The sequence below is a fragment of the Agelaius phoeniceus genome, chromosome 31 (assembly GCF_051311805.1).
Source record: "Agelaius phoeniceus isolate bAgePho1 chromosome 31, bAgePho1.hap1, whole genome shotgun sequence".
Classification (NCBI taxonomy): domain Eukaryota; kingdom Metazoa; phylum Chordata; class Aves; order Passeriformes; family Icteridae; genus Agelaius; species Agelaius phoeniceus.
Window position 1 is genome coordinate 1,412,347 of NC_135295.1, and position 16,710 is coordinate 1,429,056.

General features: G+C 54.9%; 1 protein-coding gene across 2 annotated transcripts; it reads left to right on the top strand.

Annotated features, from left to right (window-relative positions):
- Positions 1-903: 903 nt before the first annotated feature.
- PLEKHO1 (pleckstrin homology domain containing O1) lies at positions 904-11,143 on the top strand. 2 transcript variants are annotated; one of them, XM_077192198.1, is made up of 7 exons: positions 904-1,235; positions 1,984-2,130; positions 8,090-8,230; positions 8,470-8,574; positions 9,301-9,402; positions 10,164-10,936; positions 11,018-11,143. In XM_077192198.1, exons 1-6 carry the CDS (start codon positions 1,206-1,208, stop codon positions 10,932-10,934), a joined length of 1,296 nt encoding a protein of 431 aa, XP_077048313.1. In that variant the 5' UTR covers positions 904-1,205; the 3' UTR covers positions 10,935-10,936; positions 11,018-11,143. The 2 variants fall into 2 exon arrangements, with proteins under 2 accessions (XP_077048313.1, XP_077048314.1); XM_077192199.1 differs by lacking the exon at positions 904-1,235 and adding an exon at positions 1,486-1,881.
- Positions 11,144-16,710: the final 5,567 nt, after the last annotated feature.

The following is a 16,710-nucleotide window of genomic DNA, read 5'->3' on the forward strand; positions in this document are numbered from 1 at the left end:
AAAATGTCATTAAATAAACTGGCAGGTTCTGTGATGTCCTGGGGACACACTGGGGGCCAGGGTAGTTCATCTGTCCCTCTGCCATCAGCCCTGCCTGGAGACCAAGCTTTGGGCTAAAAGGGGAAACTGAGGCACACGGATGGCAAATCCTGGGCCCCGTGGAGTTGGGGATTGCAAAGGCACAGGAGGAAAAGGCAGCCCCTGGATTTGGTGTGGGGAGTGATTTGTGTCTCTGTGCCAGGTATTGTCAGGTGTGCAGTGAGTCCACAGCTGATGGCAGAAATGCCAATGCTCAGAATGGGATACAAACACTCACAGAAGCTCTGGGAATACTCCAAGTACACCCCTAGGACTCTGGGTGCGTTAATTCCAGAGTACTGGGGTGAAACTACAACCTCAAATCAGGGCTGGGGGATGTCCAGGGACGGGATGGACGCTGTCATTGGAAAGCTGATCCCCTGATGGACCATGCATCGATCTATTTCTTGCAGGACACGAAGGAGACAGACAAAATAAACCAAATAAGGGCATTTTAGGAGGCTGAGTGTCTCCTCACTTTTGGAAGCCGTGCTCTGCATCCAACTGAATCCTGGCTGTGCTGGAAGCGACCCCTCCCCAGGAAATCTCCCAGAGGGATTTTTTCCCCACTTCCAACCACCTTTAGGGCACAAAACCCTCCCAGTACCACCCGGCTGCATTGCCCTCTCCTATAAAGTTTCCCGGTGCCCCAGAACACCGCCGGGAACGCGGCTATGCCCCGTTGGGGAAACACCATCCTAAACACCGCCCGCCCCTCTCCCGCTTTCCCCCCCCCCCCCCACCACCACGGCCCCGTGTCCCCGCTTGAGTCAGAAACAAAGAAGAAAAACCCTCGTGGGCTGCGATTCGCCCCGTGCCGCGAACCCCGACGTCACGGGCGTGCGGCTATAGATGGAGCTCGGGAGCCCGGCGCAGCCCAGCGCAGCCCCCCGAGCTGCGGGATGGTGGCGGCGGGGGGGGACGCGGCGGCGGCGGCGGCGGCGGCGGCGGCGCTGGCGATGGCTCAGAGCACCGGACCGGGCTCCGTGTAACGGGAGAGGGGCCCTGAGAGCCACGCGGGGCGAAGGCAGCGCGGATCCCCCCCGGCTGTTCCCCCGTGCCAGGAGGCCGCGGGAAGCCCTCTGCGACCCCCGCCCCAAAATCGCCTCGGAGCGCACGGAGGAACGATGAAAAAAAATAATAATTCTGCAAAAAGGGTGAGTGGAGAATCGCTTTCTTGGCTTGGGGGAGGGAGGGGGAGGGAGGCTCCTGGATGTTTTGGGGAATGGGGGGGGGGGTTGGATCTTGGCTTGGCTTCTGCTCCCCCCGCGGAAAGCGCACAGACCCCCAAAGAGAGCCAGACCCTGCTCCGGGCCCTGCTGCTGCCGCTCCTGCCTCCCGCAGCCGCCACGGACCCCGCGTGATGTAGGCAGGCAGTTTTCATCTTGGAACACAAGGAAACGATAAAATCCGGAGGCACCATCAATCCCTCCTCGCTCTTTGCCGTGTTGTGTGTGTGCTGCACCCATCGCTGCCTACGGAGACACCTCTGATATAAACCGCCCATCGATTTCACCTCTTGGGATTAATTGCTGATAAAAAGCTCCGAAATGCCATTTTCACCGCATATATAAAACCCCAGCTGGTTTAAATTCCTCCCATCCCCCTCCTGTTCCCCTTTCCACGGGTAAATGCCCGTTGGATGAGGCGATAGAGACGCCGGCCTGGCTTATATAACCACGGAGAGAACCCTGCCCGCTCCTCGCAGCGTCCTCCCGATGCTGCTACTGCCCAAAAATCCCCGTGCAGTGACCCCGGGGAAGGACTCGGTCCCGGCGTCGGCGGAGAGAGGGGGAGACAAAAGTTGGGCAAAGAGGGAAGTGGGGTGGAGGGAGAAAAGGAGTGTAAAACCAAGAATAATCGCGGGTTTTTTCCCCCATTTTCTTCCCTCTCGCTTTGTGTTAGGGGAATCAGGATGGAAACCAGCAACCTGCGCAGCCGGAGAAGGTCGGCTGGGTGCGGAAATTCTGCGGGAAAGGCATTTTTAGGGAAATCTGGAAAAACCGTTATGTGGTTCTGAAGGGAGATCAGCTTTACATCTCGGAGAAGGAGGTAGGATCGGTTTCAGTTTCCTTTCCCATCCCCCCTTCCTCTCTCTTTGCATATGAAAGGCGCAGCCCCGGCCCTTCCCAGCGCCAGCCGGACCGAGGGGGTTCCTCGGGGGCTTCTCCTGCCCGGGGCTGGCGCCGGCCGGGGTCGGGCTCGGGCTCGGCTCTGCCAGCGATTCCCCAGCCAGCTCTGCTGGGAGACATTTTCCCAGCGTGGAGGCACGAAAGGATTCCCTTAGCGAGAGTTAAACCCCTCCAACCTCTTTACAGCAATGCCGGCTCCTTCCTTCCCGTGCCCGTCCTTGAGCCCAGCACTGCCTTGTTCCCAGCTGCTCACGCTCTGTTTGGAAATAACTCCGCTCTCCCGGCTGGAACCGAGCCATTTACAGGTCGATCTCTTGGATTTCTCACGAAATTTCACCCCAGATCGGCATCCTGGTGTAACTAACACGTGCCCTGCCCCGGTCTCCTTGCTGGGCTTTGGGGTTTGCCGTGCTGTTGACATTGGAGGTAATCGGATGTGACTGCCAGGCTGAGGCAGCACCTGGCTGTCCTTGCACGCCCCCCCTGTGCTTTTTGTCTCCATAAATCCATCAGGAAGAACTCCCCAGGCCAGAGCCTTCCTCCTTCCCATCCTCTGTGACATCCCAGAGCTGCCCTGGGCACAGCAGGCAGGGGGGTTGCTCCAACTCAGGGAATTTGGGATGAAATCCTGGTTTCTCTGGGTTTCCCCCCTCAGTGGAGGTAATTTCCTGACAGTTGGATGCCTGACCTGGCTCTACCTGGAGAGAGGAAGGGATAATTTGATTTAGGGCTAGTTGAGCCATGGATGTGGCACAGGCAGAGGGTCAGGGCTTGTTACAACAGAGAAGTGGCTTTAAAAAGTGGATTGAATGCCCAGGTCGTGCTGAGCTGCTTGCTGGCAATCCAGAGCTTGCTCTCATCAACCTCCTGGCTGCTCCAGAGCCAGAGAGAAACACAGGAACAAGCCAAATCCAGGTGTGCTGTGCTGGGAGCCCAAGACAGGGATGAGGCTGGAGGGGCCATGCAGAGCCTGCTCTGAACCAGAAGCTCTTGTGTTTGTGTTTCAGAGAGGGAAAACCTCCCAGGTTTTGAGGCTGAGGCAGCCCTGTGTGTGTGAGGGACCATAAATAACCTGCAGCAGCCTCTGCTGAGGCTTTATATGGAAGAATGTGTGGCCAGCAGAGATGACATCTGGTGCTGGAGTGTGCTGAGGTGACTCTGCGCTGGCCATGGAGGTGACAATGGTGCTGCTGGTGTGCCCTGAGGTCACTCTGTGCCCGTGGCATCCTGGGGCTCTCATTGTGGGGAGTCCCCGGGGGTTCCTGGGGCTCTCAGAAGGTGCTGCAGGGTTTGATGCCAACTTAGCAAAGCCAGGAGCTCTCCTGGACCCCAGGGAAGGCCAGAGTGCGGCTCCAGGCTCTGCTCCCACAGCACCTGCTGTCCCCTGGCAGCTCATTTCATGCTCAGCAGCTGCTCCAGGGGTGGTTCTGCAGGTGAAGCCACATTCCCAGCCCTCCCCACCACCTCAGAGCAGAAAGGGTTAAATCCCGAGGCTCCTGGAAGCTCCCCGGCTCTGTTAAATGAATTCAAACCAGACATTTATTTACTTTTGCCTGAATTTCTGCACCTGGGAAGCAGGGCAATGAATCCCATCTCCCCAGAGCACATGGGGAATTGTGTGTTCCACACCAGGATCCCTTGGGAGGTAGATCCCCCTTGGCTCGGGGCAGGGGTTGATGAACTGCTCAGAGCTGAGCATGGGCTGAGGTCTGCAATGGGGAGATTTCCAAAATCCAGACTATAAAATCCCACCCATATCCACGCTGATTCCTCCTGGGAATCTGGGTGTTTCTCCAGTTGTCTGTCTAGGACAGAGCTGCGCTTGCAGGTCAGAGACCAGCCCTGATTATTCCATTTTGTCAGGAGAATTTGGGAATGCCTGCTAGGAGCCTCAGCTCCTCCCTGGCAGAGCCGGGTCTGTAAGGAGAGGAAATGCAGTTTTTCAGCCCAGCTGATGGCAAATGCTACCAGGGTGTTCGAGTGCTGCCCTTTGAAAGCTGTGGGACTTGTCTGACACCTCCCGAAATGAGAGCTCGAGGCTCTGGCCGTGCTCCCCCACGGCTGCTGAACTCCGTGAACTCGCACCAAAATCCTCGGTTATTCAGCGTTTGGTCATCAGCCAAAGCCAGCTCTGTAGAGATGAGCTGCAGCGAGCTGAGCTCTGCCGAGCACACCAACACCACCACCACCACCTTCTTAACTCACTCTTGCATTCTTTCCCCTCGCTCCCTCCCTCCCCCCGGGCCGTTTCTGGGAATTGTTCCCTGTTCCTGGCCCAGCTTTGTCGCTGCCTGTGCCGGGAGCGGCGGCCGAGCTGACCCAGCCGGGCTCGGAGCTTCCTCGCAGGAAGCGGGGACTGCCGGGCAGCCGAGCCCGGTGCGAGGGGGATGAGGAAGCGCTCGCTTCTCTCGAGCTTTCGTTTGTTTGCCACCAAAGGCATCGGCTCAATTAGCACAAGAGCACTCGAGGAGGTGCCGCTGGGGCTGGGGCTGTGTTTGCATCCTCGGTTCTCTAATGCTCCGTGGGGTGTTTGGCCTCAGTGAGCGCTGCTGAACACAGCACAAAGGGGTTTGGGGAAGAAATTCCTCCCTGGCACAGGCTGCCCCACCCCTGGAAATGTGCAAGGCGGGGGCTTGGAGCAGCCTGGGCTAGGGGAAGGTGTCCCTGTCCCTCCAAAGCCATGTCACAATTCGGGGATTCTGGGTTCTGTGTCCCTGGTAGCTTTGGTGGTGACTCTTTGGAGAAGGGACTGAAGCTGCCACCATCCCCTGATGAGCTAAGGGCAGTGTCCTGGCCGTGACAAGGACAGGACAGTCCCAGTGTGTCCCAGTGACAGCCTGGGCTGCAGGAAGCTCAACCCCCTGCTGAATCAGAGCTGCTCAGCTGGAGGAACTGAAACTTTGGTTGTACCCTACAAGGGGAACTGCCTGTCCCCAGACTGCCCATGTTTGGGTATTTGGCTGTACAGAGAGTCTGGAGGTTTCTGGTTACATCCTGAGCCACCCTTGACCCACCCACCCACAAGTGTCCCATGGGTGTCTTGTGATTTTTTTTTGTACCTTCCTCATTTTTCTGTGTCCCATTGCAGCTCAAACTGCTCAAATCATCACCAAAAATCCCAGACTGGTGTGTCTGAGCATGGTTGGGCCCCAAAACACAGCCCTGAGCCGGGTCCAGGAGGTTTGGAGTCGCTGCAGGTCACAGCTTGATGAGGAAATTCAAACTCTAATCAGTGAGAGACCCAAGGGTGGTTAATTAACCCAGGTCAGAGCCCCTCATGCTGCCAGTGCACTGCCATGAGCCTGGAGCAGCCCTTTGGAAGCACAAACCCTCTGGAGAAGGGATTTAGGTGCCGTGGTTGGTGTTCTGCCCCATGACATGCCCACATCCCAGGGCCCAGGGAGTGCTGGCTGCCCCTGGGGCCAGCCTGGGCAGGCAGCAGCTGCGGGGGAAGGAGTGCAAGGAGTGCAAGGAATGCAGCTCCTTCCTTGGATCCCAGCAGAGTCAGCAGTGTCAGCCTTGGCACAGGCAGGGGCAGCTGCCAGGGGTGTGTGATCTCATGGCTGCAGAGAAATGTTCCCTGCTCGAGGGCTGGGGGATGCTTCTGATTCCTTTTCCATGCCTCAGTTTCCCTTCCCTCGCCTGGCCACAGGTAGGAGGCAGGTGGAACTGCAGGACAAGGTGGTTTTGCCTGCCTCGAATGGCTACAACTCAGCAATGCCAGGGCAGCACCTGCTGGGATTGATTCACCTTAATCCTTCCAATCCTGAGCTCCCCACAGGGCACAGAGAGCAGGACCCACCTGCTGGTGAGGCTCTGACATCCCTCAATTCTTAAACCCTTGGCACTGAGGGGAAGGAAAGACTTGCTGGAAACCTCCCAAAATCAACCACCAACCTCTTGCTTCATCCCTTCCTCCTGAGAGCTGATAGCAGAGGCTGCTTCCTCCTGGGCACTGCCTGGGTGCTGGGACACCTCCAGCCAAATCCTCTTTGGAGAGGCCTGGAAGGTTTGATTTGGATGGCCCCAATCTCACTGAGAAGGTGGAAGAGGTGACACCCTGCAGATTTGTCACCCCCCTGTGACTGGGATTTCAGCTCTGGTGCCCACATGGCTCCTCAGGGGCTGCTTTTGTCCTGCTCTCACAGAGAATGGGCTGCATGACTGTCCTCAGCCTCTCCTACCCCCGAGGCTGCTCTGAGCTGCCTCTCGTGCCACCACCTCCCTCCTTTTGGCCTCAGGAGCTTCCCACAAAGGACAAAAGAGCTGGCAAATGCCTCTGGAGTTGCCTTTCACCTTCCTTGTGCAGTTTCTCTCTCTGCACACTGGATGCTCTGTTACATGAGTGAGACACCCCCTGTTCTTCCTGTGCCCCCTGGGATTTCTGTGCCACCACAGCCCAGGCTGCTGCTGACACTTTCCCCCCAGGAATGCCACTGTGGATGTTGCTTATTCCCAATTTTAAGCATTTTAAGGGGTCACACACAGGATCAGGATGCTCTCAGCATGGCCCAGTGCAGTGTCAGGGCCCTGGTGTCATTCAGAGGGGTTTAAAGGACGAGCTGCACCTGCAGGGTGTTTGTCTGAACCAAAGCCACCTGCTCTGTCCTGCAGCCTCCTGGGGATGCTCCTGCAGGCAGGAGGTTGAGATCCAGCTGTGTGAGCTCTGAGGAGGAAGGGGAGGGCTGGGGAAGCCCCAGTGACCCACATGAGCAAACATCTGGAGCGAAGGCTCTGCTCACAGCCACAGCTGGGGGCTGGGAGGGGGATCAGCTCTTCCTGCTGCAAATGAGCCGGGCAGAATTCAGCTGAGATTCTTGGAAAGAGGTGGATTGGAGGATGGGAGTGGGAAGAGATCAAAGCAGATTAGCAGCATGGGGAGGATGTGCAGCCAGACAGTCTCTGTTATCACACCCAGACACAGGGGATGTGTCACAAGCAGGAACCAGCTCGGGGATGGCAGTGCCGGTGATTGTCCTGTGGATCCTGGGGACACGGGCAGGATGAAGGATAGAGGGGAGCTGTTGTCATCAGGCAGGGCCAGATGGTCAGTTTATCCATGGCCCTGCTTAGGAAGCTGGTTTAGTCACCCTCTTTGATTAAATTCTATGGAAGAATCCTAGGGAGTTCCTTCGGTGCTTCCCAAAACTGTGGAGGAAATGTATGGGATGGGGTGGAGTCCCCTCAGGAAATCCAAGAAGGGCTCAGACCTCAGCACCATCTGCCTTCCCAGCACCCGAGGTACACACCCTGCACCACTGAGGCAGCCTGGGATGACTGGCTGGAGTGGGATTTAGCAGATGGATGTAGATTTGAGCCTGCTGCAGTGTCTGTGATGGACACCCAAACCCTAATTCCTTGTGTTTACCATGGCAGAGCAGAGCTTCTCTGCTGTAGGAGTGGGATTGAGGGAGGGCAATGAAGAGGAAGGGTACAGACAGCTTTGCCACATCCCCTTTGCTCCAAGTGTCCCTGAGGGATGGCAGTCAGGGGTCAGCATCCAGACCCCCATGTGCCCCTGTGACCCTCTGCAAGCTCCATCTTTCACCTGAGCCTCTGTGACACTGATCCATCCCATGTACCTGTCACACTGTGCCAGTGCAGAGTGTTGGGGAACACACCTGGAAAATGGGAGATCTTGTAAAGTGGTCACTCAAAAGGACTCTTGAAAGGACACTGAGCCTGGCAGCTCCTGCCCTCTGGAGGTAGAAGAGGCAGGAATTAACCTGGCAAAGAGTGATTTTCTTGCTGTCCTTCTAAATATGCCCCCTCATTCCAGAAGAGACAAATCAAACCCCTCATGTTGAAATCCTGCTGCCTGGAGCAGCAGAGTCTCTGTCTGACATCTGCAAAGCTCTCATTTTCTTGCTGTTTTGCAGGTAAAAGATGAAAAAAACATACAGGAAATGTTTGATCTGAGTGACTATGAGAAATGTGAAGAGCTCAGGAAGTCCAAAAGCAGAAGCAAAAAGAACCACAGTAAATTCACCCTTGCCCACTCCAGGCAGCCTGGAAACACGGTACGTGGGGCTGGCCCAGATGCAGGCAGCCCAAGAGGGGGCTCCAGGGCTGGGCAGGGATGTGGATGGTCCTGGGGGATGCAGGGAAGGCAGGAATGGGGGTGGTCCTGGGGTTTGCTGGGTGGGGAAATCAGGGCTGGAGGCTCAGCTCTGCTTTGCCTTCTCTGTAGAGGCCTCCCACTGACCAGGGACCTTCTCTGTGTGAGTTCCAGCACTGACCTGACTCCTTTCTTTTGTAGGCCCCAAATCTGATCTTCCTGGCTGTGAGTCCAGAAGAGAAAGAATCCTGGATTAACGCCCTCAACTCTGCAATCACACGTGCTAAAAACCGGATCTTGGACGAGGTGAGTGGGATTGACCCTGACTCAGGGTGAAGGTTTGAGGCTGTTTGGGGATGCATCCACACCAAGTGTGGCCAGCAGAGCTCATCCCCCTTCTCAAGGGGAGTGTGGAAGTCCCAGTTACACAGAGCAGCTTCTGCCAGGAAAAATAACAGGGCAGCCCCAGCTGAGCCTCCTCGAGGGGACACAGGGTGTGCTCAGAGCACCAGCTGGGCTGGCAGGGGCAGGCCAGGGGGAGAATCCCCACAGTTTCCTTCAGTGGGAAGGAAAACCTGCCTGGAACAAGCTGTGCCCTGGCTCCAGGGCTGACTCTCACATTAATGTTTCATGGCAACCCTTCCTCAGCTCAGACCTGTCTCAGATCTCCCATTCACACTCAGCTTCCCACAGCACCTTGGCACTGCCAGGAGGCTCTTTCCTCTCCTGGGTGGCAGCACAGAGCCTGAAGTGAAGGAAAACCAAGCTCAGACAATGGGAGAGGTTTTAGAGCAGGAGGCAGCACAGCAAACACCAGGAGAGCCTGTCACAGGAATCTTTGCAAACAGGTTCAGTTGTCAGGAATGACTTGAGCAGATGTAATCCCACCATGGCACAGAGGGGAGAAACACTGGGTCACCTCCAAGGCTGGACTCCACTCCCACACCTCATTCCCTGCCAGCCTCCTCTCCTGCAGCTCCAGGAGCTGGGAATGGCTCCTGTTCCCTGCTCAGAGCCTGTGTCACCCTGCAGGTCACCGTGGAAGAGGACAGTTTCCTTGCCCACCCAACACGTGACAGAGCCAAGATCCAGCACTCCCGGCGCCCTCCCACGCGGGGTCACCTCATGGCTGTGGTAGGTACAACCAGCCCCAGACACCTGCTTGGGTCAAATTCCCCTGGAATTGTTCCATTTGTAAGTGGGGTTGTTGGTAGGTACAACCAGCCCCAGACACCTTGCTTGGGTGAAATTCCCCTGGGAGTGTTCCATTTGTAAGTGGGGTTGTTGGGAGCTCCATCCTGAGCTGAGAGTTGCCATGAGGACAGCTTGGTGTCATCAGCTTGGGTCAAATTCCCCTGGAATTGTTCCATTTCTAAGTGGAGTTGTTGGTAGGTACAACCAGCCCCAGACACCTGCTTGGGTCAAATTCCCCTGGAATTGTTCCATTTGTAAGTGGGGTTGTTGGGAGCTCCATCCTGAACTGAGGAGGACAGTTGGGGTTGTTGGGAGCTCCATCCTGCCATGAGGACAGTTTGGGGTCATCAGTTTGGGTGAAATTCCCCTGGAATTGTTCCATTTGTAAGTGGGGTTGTTGGGAGCTCCATCCTGCCATGAGGACAGTTTGGGGTCATCAGTTTGGGTGAAATTCCCCTGGAATTGTTCCATTTGTAAGTGGGGCTGTTGGAGCTCCATCCTGAGCTGAGAGTTCCCACCATGAGGACAGCTCGGGCTCAGCTCTCATCCTGTGCTCTCGTGGACCTCTGCACTTTAAGTTCCACCCCTGGGCTCCGTCTCTGGGTGAGGGAGCATCCCCCTCCCTCCCTGCAGTGCACACACCCCTGGAAGCAGGGACAGCCATTCCGGTGCCAGCTCAGCTCTGCTTTCTACTCCTCCAGGCATCTACCTCAACCTCGGACGGAATGCTGACCCTCGACCTGATCCAGGAGGAAGACGCCTCTCCGGAGGATCACGGCACCTGCGAGGAGAGTTTCCGCGTGGATCTGGACAAATCCGTGGCACACCTGACCGCGGGGCGGCGCCGCTCGGACTCGGAGAACACCAAATCATCGGAGAAAGGGCGGACAGGGAGCCTCCCCCGACAGGAGGCGACCCCGTGGGACAGAGCCGGGCAGCGCAAGGACTCCTTTGACAAAGGGACCATGTACACGCCGCAGGTCCCCAAAAAGCTCTCACACTCAGAAAAGAATAAATGTGCCTCCATGGAAGAAATCCTGTCCCGACGGGACTCTTCCACACATCGGGCGGTGCTGAGGAAGGGGCTGGAGGCTCAGTTTGCCTCGGCAGAGCCGGAACAGCTGACCCGGATACAGGAACTGGTTGCACTGAAACTGGAAAAAACTCAGGAACTGCTGACAGAGGTGAAGGGCTACGGGGAAGGCAAGAAAAAGACCAAGGACTCCAACACCAGCACCACCATCACCACCACCTCTTCTTCCTCATCATCTTCTTCCAAGTCGGACTCTGAAAGGATCCTGCAGGAATCTGAGAGGCTGCTGGGGGAGGCTTCCTCCACCTGGAGCCAAGCCAAGAGGGTGCTGCAGGAGATCAAAGAGCTGAGGGACCTGTACAAACAGTTTGAGCTGCAGCAGTCAGACTCCAAGGCCAAACAGAGCTCACAGTCGCAGTTTAGGAAGAGCATGATGTGAAGGCAAGCCTTGGGATGGGAGGGAGGGACTGGGAAGGGCGGCCATCTGGTCTTTTTTTTTTTAATTATTATTATTATTTACAGTGTTCAAAAGAGTGAAAAGGTGCCTGTTCTCACCCAAATTTGCTTCTCAAAGCTTGGACCCTTCCTTTCCTCCATCGCATCCCCTGATGAATCAAGCCAGTGTTCCAATAAATCAGTTGCAGTTTATACCTCCTTTGGAAGAGCTCCCTTTGCACTGCAGCTCCTGCCATGCTCCAAGGACAGGAGCAAGTTCTGCCTCCTGGAACTGCCCATGTCTGCCTGGAGCATCCCGTGGGGTGGAGCTGGATCAGCCCTGGCATTGCTGCTCTCATGTCTGGGCTGTGCCCCAAACTCTCTCTCACCAGGACATTTGCCCTGTTCCCTCTCAGAAATAAATGACATTAAAAGGTGAAAAAAGGTCTTCATCCCCACCACTGCCTGCAAGTCCCCATCACCCAGGAACTCTCCTGAAGGTGTGGGAAGTTGTGACCATTGAGGCATTTGCTGGGTGCAGCTCTCAGAGCTCTGTCCTGGCACAATCTCGGGGCTGGCAGCTGTTATTTTGGGGTGCTGTCCCCTCCAGAAGGGCAGCAGTGACACAATCCATCTCCACCTGATCCTGAATGCTTCACAGCCCCCTTGGCCCCGAGCAGTGGGAGGCAGCAGTGCTGTGTCTTCCCTTCTGTGCAACCACAGGATCAAAGCCTTGGATTTGACAGCCCACACAGGCAGCTGGGAGGGGTTTGAGCTTTTCCATTCTAATTTCTCTCTCTTTTTTTTTTTTTTTACCTTTTCTTTGAGCTGAAAAGTCAGGGGGTGTGTGTGGGAGCCAGACACCACAAGCCAATGGCAGTTTGGGTAGGTTTGCTTTGCTCTCTCAGGTGTCACAGTCAGACAGCAGCAGGCTCTGCTTGGGCTGCCCAAGATGTGAATCAGCCCTGCTGGGAGGAAAGCTGAGCCCAGAGCAGAGCTCAGATCCTCAGCTCAGGCTGGCTCAGCTTTCCCACCCACCTGCAGGACATGGCTGTGGCTCACAAGTTCACTCCTGGTAACATCCAACTGTTCCTTGTGTTTTAAAAGGAAATCTAATTCTTTTACCTACATGGCAAATAGTCCACAAGAATATTAAACCCACAGAGTTACTTCCCAATCGTGGTTAATGTTTTCTCTTTCCTGGCTGTGATGACAAGATTTTTCTAAATTAAAGGGAAAATAAAACCAAACTCCCAAACCTTTCTCAATGAGTTTGGGTTAACCAGACTCCAGTGATGCTTCCAGGGATAACTTTCCACGTTGATGAACTGGATTGCTTCACAAAGTTTTTTTGCAAGGAACCACTGAACCACCATTGTCACCTGCATCCCAGGTAGTGCCAGTCCCACACCAGCAACTCTCCTTGGATTTTGGAATGCTCATTGCCATGCAGAGACCTTTGGAAGAGCCAGCACACACTGTGGCAAGGGCTGGAAGGAGCTGGTGCACACCTGAGCAGCCCTGCCCTGCTCTCTCCAGGGAGGCCCTGAACTCTTACAGGCACTTTTGGGGATCTTGCCTCTCTGCTCACCCTTCAGTTTTCCCCCTCTATTTCCCTGCTGCCTCCTGCCGGCCCCCTGCCCTCCCAAAGCCTCTGGCGCGGTGCAGGGAGCCCCGGGGAGCTGCAAAGCCAAGGGCAGCACAGAGGTGGCTTTGTGCATCGCCCCCTGGCCGGTGGCTCTACCCATGCGGGAATAACAGCGCACAAAGGGGCCGTGCTGGCCCAGCAGTGCAGCCGCCGTCTGCCGTGCCCAGAAAGGGCTGCTATTGTCCACTGTGGCAATTACGGAGGGGCCGGAGACAAAACATTGGCTCGTTACAGGAATACAGAGCGCCCTGGCCGGGCAGCGCACAGCAGAACAAGTCTGAAGCCTGATAATGGCCAAGAATTCTGGGTTCTGCCCAACTGTGCCTTGAAAACACGAACGGGGGGTGAAAAAGGGGGGGCTGGGAAGGGGATTTCCCATTACACTACAGGGAGACGGGATTGGGACTGGATTCTTAAGATGTAGGCAAAGCGTCTCCTATAAAAATAGCTGCAATTTGCTCAACACATGCCGAGGAGTGGGCAAGCGTGCGCTGCGCTCGTCAGCTGGCGCTCGGCTGCTGCGCTCCCTGCCCGCTCCCCAGCACAGCCAATCCCCGGAGCGCTCCCGCTCGCAGCCAAATAAGGACCGCGGGCCGAGGATCCCCGGCTGCACGCGGCGCTCAGGAGCCCACCCACCCTCCCAGCCAAAGCGCCTTTTTTGGATTATTTTCTCCTTCTCTGCTTCACAAGCTTTAAGCAAACCCCCTCCTCCTTCCCTCCCTCTTCCCTCCCTCCCTTCCTCCATCCTCTGCCTTTCTAAGGGAATTAACAGAGAGACACCTTAGGATGGAATTCTTGGGAAGGAATTCCTCCCTGGGAGGGTGGTGAGGCCCTGGAGCAGGGTGCACAGAGAGGCTGGGGTGGCTCTGTCCCTGGAAGTGTCCAAGGGCAGGAAGGACAGGGATTGGAGCAGTCTGGGAGTGTCCAAGGGCAGGAAGGACAGGGATTGGAGCAGTTCTGAGTGTCCAAGGGCAGATTAGACAGGGATTGGAGCAGTTCTGAGTGTCCAAGGGCAGGTTGGACAGGCCCTGGAGCAGTTCTGAGTGTCCAAAGCCAGGTTGGACAGGGATTGGAGCAGTTCTGAGTGTCCAAGGGCAGGAAGGACAGGGATTGGAGCAGTTCTGAGTGTCCAAGGGCAGGAAGGACAGGGATTGGAGCAGTTCTGAGTGTCCAAAGCCAGGTTGGACAGGGATTGGAGCAGCCTGGAAGTGTCCAAAGCCAGGTTGGACAAGGATTGGAGCAGTTCTGAGTGTCCAAAGCCAGGCTGGACAGGGATTGGAGCAGTTCTGAGTGTCCAAGGGCAGGAAGGACAGGGCCTGGAGCAGTTCTGAGTGTCCAAAGCCAGGCTGGACAGGGATTGGAGCAGTTCTGAGTGTCCAAAGCCAGGCTGGACAGGGATAGGAGCAGTTCTGAGTGTCCAAGGGCAGATTAGACAGGGATTGGAGCAGTTCTGAGTGTCCAAAGCCAGGTTGGACAGGGATTGGAGCAGTTCTGAGTGTCCAAGGGCAGGAAGGACAGGGCCTGGAGCAGTTCTGAGTGTCCAAAGCCAGGCTGGACAGGGCCTGGAGCAGTTCTGAGTGTCCAAAGCCAGGTTAGACAGGGATTGGAGCAGTCTGGGAGTGTCCAAGGGCAGGAAGGACAGGGATTGGAGCAGTTCTGAGTGTCCAAAGCCAGGTTGGACAGGGATTGGAGCAGTTCTGAGTGTCCAAGGGCAGGTTGGGCAGGGATTGGAGCAGTTCTGAGTGTCCAAGGGCAGGTTGGACAGGGCCTGGAGCAGTTCTGAGTGTCCAAGGCCAGGTTGGACAGGGCCTGGAGCAGTTCTGAGTGTCCAAAGCCAGGCTGGACAGGGATTGGAGCAGTCTGGGATAGTGAAGGTGTCCCTGCCCATGGCAGGGGTGGACCTGGATGAGAGGCAAAGTCCCTCCCAAGTCCCAACCATTGTGTCATTAAATTATTCTATTCTATTAAATTCTATTCTATTATTCTAACACTGGCACCCAACACCCTGGGAGGAGAGGGCTGAAAACCCAGCAAACCCCACAGGCTCAGACAGAGCTGAGCCCAGCCCAGACAGGTCCTGCTCATGGAGCACATTTTGGGGTGCAGCCCCACAGATCAGCCCCATGGCTGCCCTGAGTTTCACCCAGGGCAGCTCTGGGGACAAAAGGAGCAGCTGCAGAGTCTCTGCAGTGCTGAGAGGCCTCTGGAAAGCAGGGAGGAACTGATTAAGAGGCTTTTGGTGGCTTTAAATAGAATTTACACTTGGAGGAAACTTTCACACTGCTGCTGGGTGTAAAGCAGAAATGGGTTCGTGTTGTTCCAGCAGCAGTGGGCTATTCTGCAGGCTGGAATTACACCTGACAAAGCAGTCCACAGCAATAAAACTGGGGTGGATAAAGTCCAGTTTTTCCAGCAGTTTCCAACCTTGGAAAAGGCCCCTAACTCCCAAGTGGAGCAGGAACACCAGTAAGTCATGGCAGAGGGTTCTCAGGCTGAGGAGGGCGTGGATAAATACATAAATACAATTTATCCTGCTGTGCAGAAGGATTTCTTGGAGTTACTGATGGACAAAACTGCAGAAATGGTTGCTTATTTTGTTATTCTGCAATAATGCAAATGCCTTAAAAAGAGAAAGTAGGATTTGTGTCCAGAGGTGGCAGGTGGGAAGCTACAGACCCTCCAATATCCCAACTGAATAATATGTTCAGCATACCCTTCTAATACTAACAACATCAATAATAAATAAATAATAAATAGACAGAATAAATTGCCTGGGATCCCAAGGCACTCTGATATGTTCTCAGAGCTGGGGGCATTCTTTCCTAGACATCTGTGTCAGCAGCTGTAGAAATGCCACTCTCACAGCCTGACCCTGGCCCTCATCAGCTTTTACCCCCATGGGACAATCAGTTTGGACTTTTGAAATAAAATGGGAAATGTGCTGCTTCCTACCTTGGAGTGCTGCAGGATGAAATCTTCTTCCAGGTCCCTAGAGAGGAAGAGACATCAAATAGTCTGACCCACATTCACAAGAATAATTATTGACTTAACAAGTTCCAACTGGGTTTTCCAATTCAAGCTCGGCAAGAACAGACCCACTTCCCTAAAAAAAAAAAAAAAAGAAAGAAAAGGGGAAAATTCAGGAGTTTTGAATGCCAGATAAACCTGTGTGCAAAATGTATCCCTGGAATCAGCACATGTGGAGATTTGGGCACCTTCCCTCTCTTTAGGAAGGGATTCTTTGGTGCCATACACAGTGCAGTGCCTTGGATTTTTTTTTTTTTTTCCCTAAATCCAATTTGAGCTGTCAGAGTTCCTCATCAGGCTCAGAGATCCCCACACTCCTCTCCCTGAGTGGCCAGAGGGGCTGGTTTGACACAAAGTGACACCACAGAAAAGGTGAATTCCTTCCTGTTGGAAGCGTTTCCTGAGCCTGGGCCAGGAATATCAAATCTCTGCTTTCACACACTGCTGATTTGTTTGACTCTATAAAATGTCCTGAGGGACTGAAAACTACAGTGATTCTTCCACTTCTTTAATTTGTAATGTGTTTAAAAATTTATTGCTCTGTTTTGATACAAATCAACCCAGCTTGGAGGCAAGAGAGGATTTTAAAAATCTTTTTAACATTTGGAAATGCCTGGGAGAGGCCAGACCAGCCAGAGTTCAAGGGGCAGAGCTCAGCCCCCTCCTGACACCAGTGGTTTGGGAGTTCTGCACTGAAATGGTGATTTCTGCTTCCAAAGCCCTGCCCTGGGGCTGAGGGCTGGAATAAAGAGCCCATACATGAAGGACAGAGGGACAGAGGGACCCATTGAGAGCTGGAGGAATCTGTGCCTCACTGGCTGCTACTGGCCAGCAGGCAAAGGTCTGGCACAGACTGCAATGAGCCAGTGGAGATGTGGACATCATTATTTAAAGGACTCTCAACAAATGGGCTGAGTCATTGGTGACTTTGGGCTGGAAGAGAGGAGGTTCAGATGGGGCTTTGGGAAGGAATTGTTGTTCCCTGTGAGGCTGGGCAGAGAAGCTGGGGCTGCTCCTGCATCCCTGGAAATGTCCAAGGCCAGGTTGGACGGGGCTTGGGGGAGGTGGGAGGATGGAGGAGGATGAAGAAAAGCTGAGAGCAAGG

Coding starts and splice junctions, on each gene's coding strand:
- PLEKHO1 (XM_077192198.1), top strand. CDS start 1,206: ATGAAAAAAAATAATAATTCTGCAAAAAGG. Junction 1,236..1,983: donor ATAATAATTCTGCAAAAAGG/GTGAGTGGAGAA, acceptor GCTTTGTGTTAG/GGGAATCAGGATGGAAACCA. Junction 9,403..10,163: donor GGGGTCACCTCATGGCTGTG/GTAGGTACAACC, acceptor CTACTCCTCCAG/GCATCTACCTCAACCTCGGA.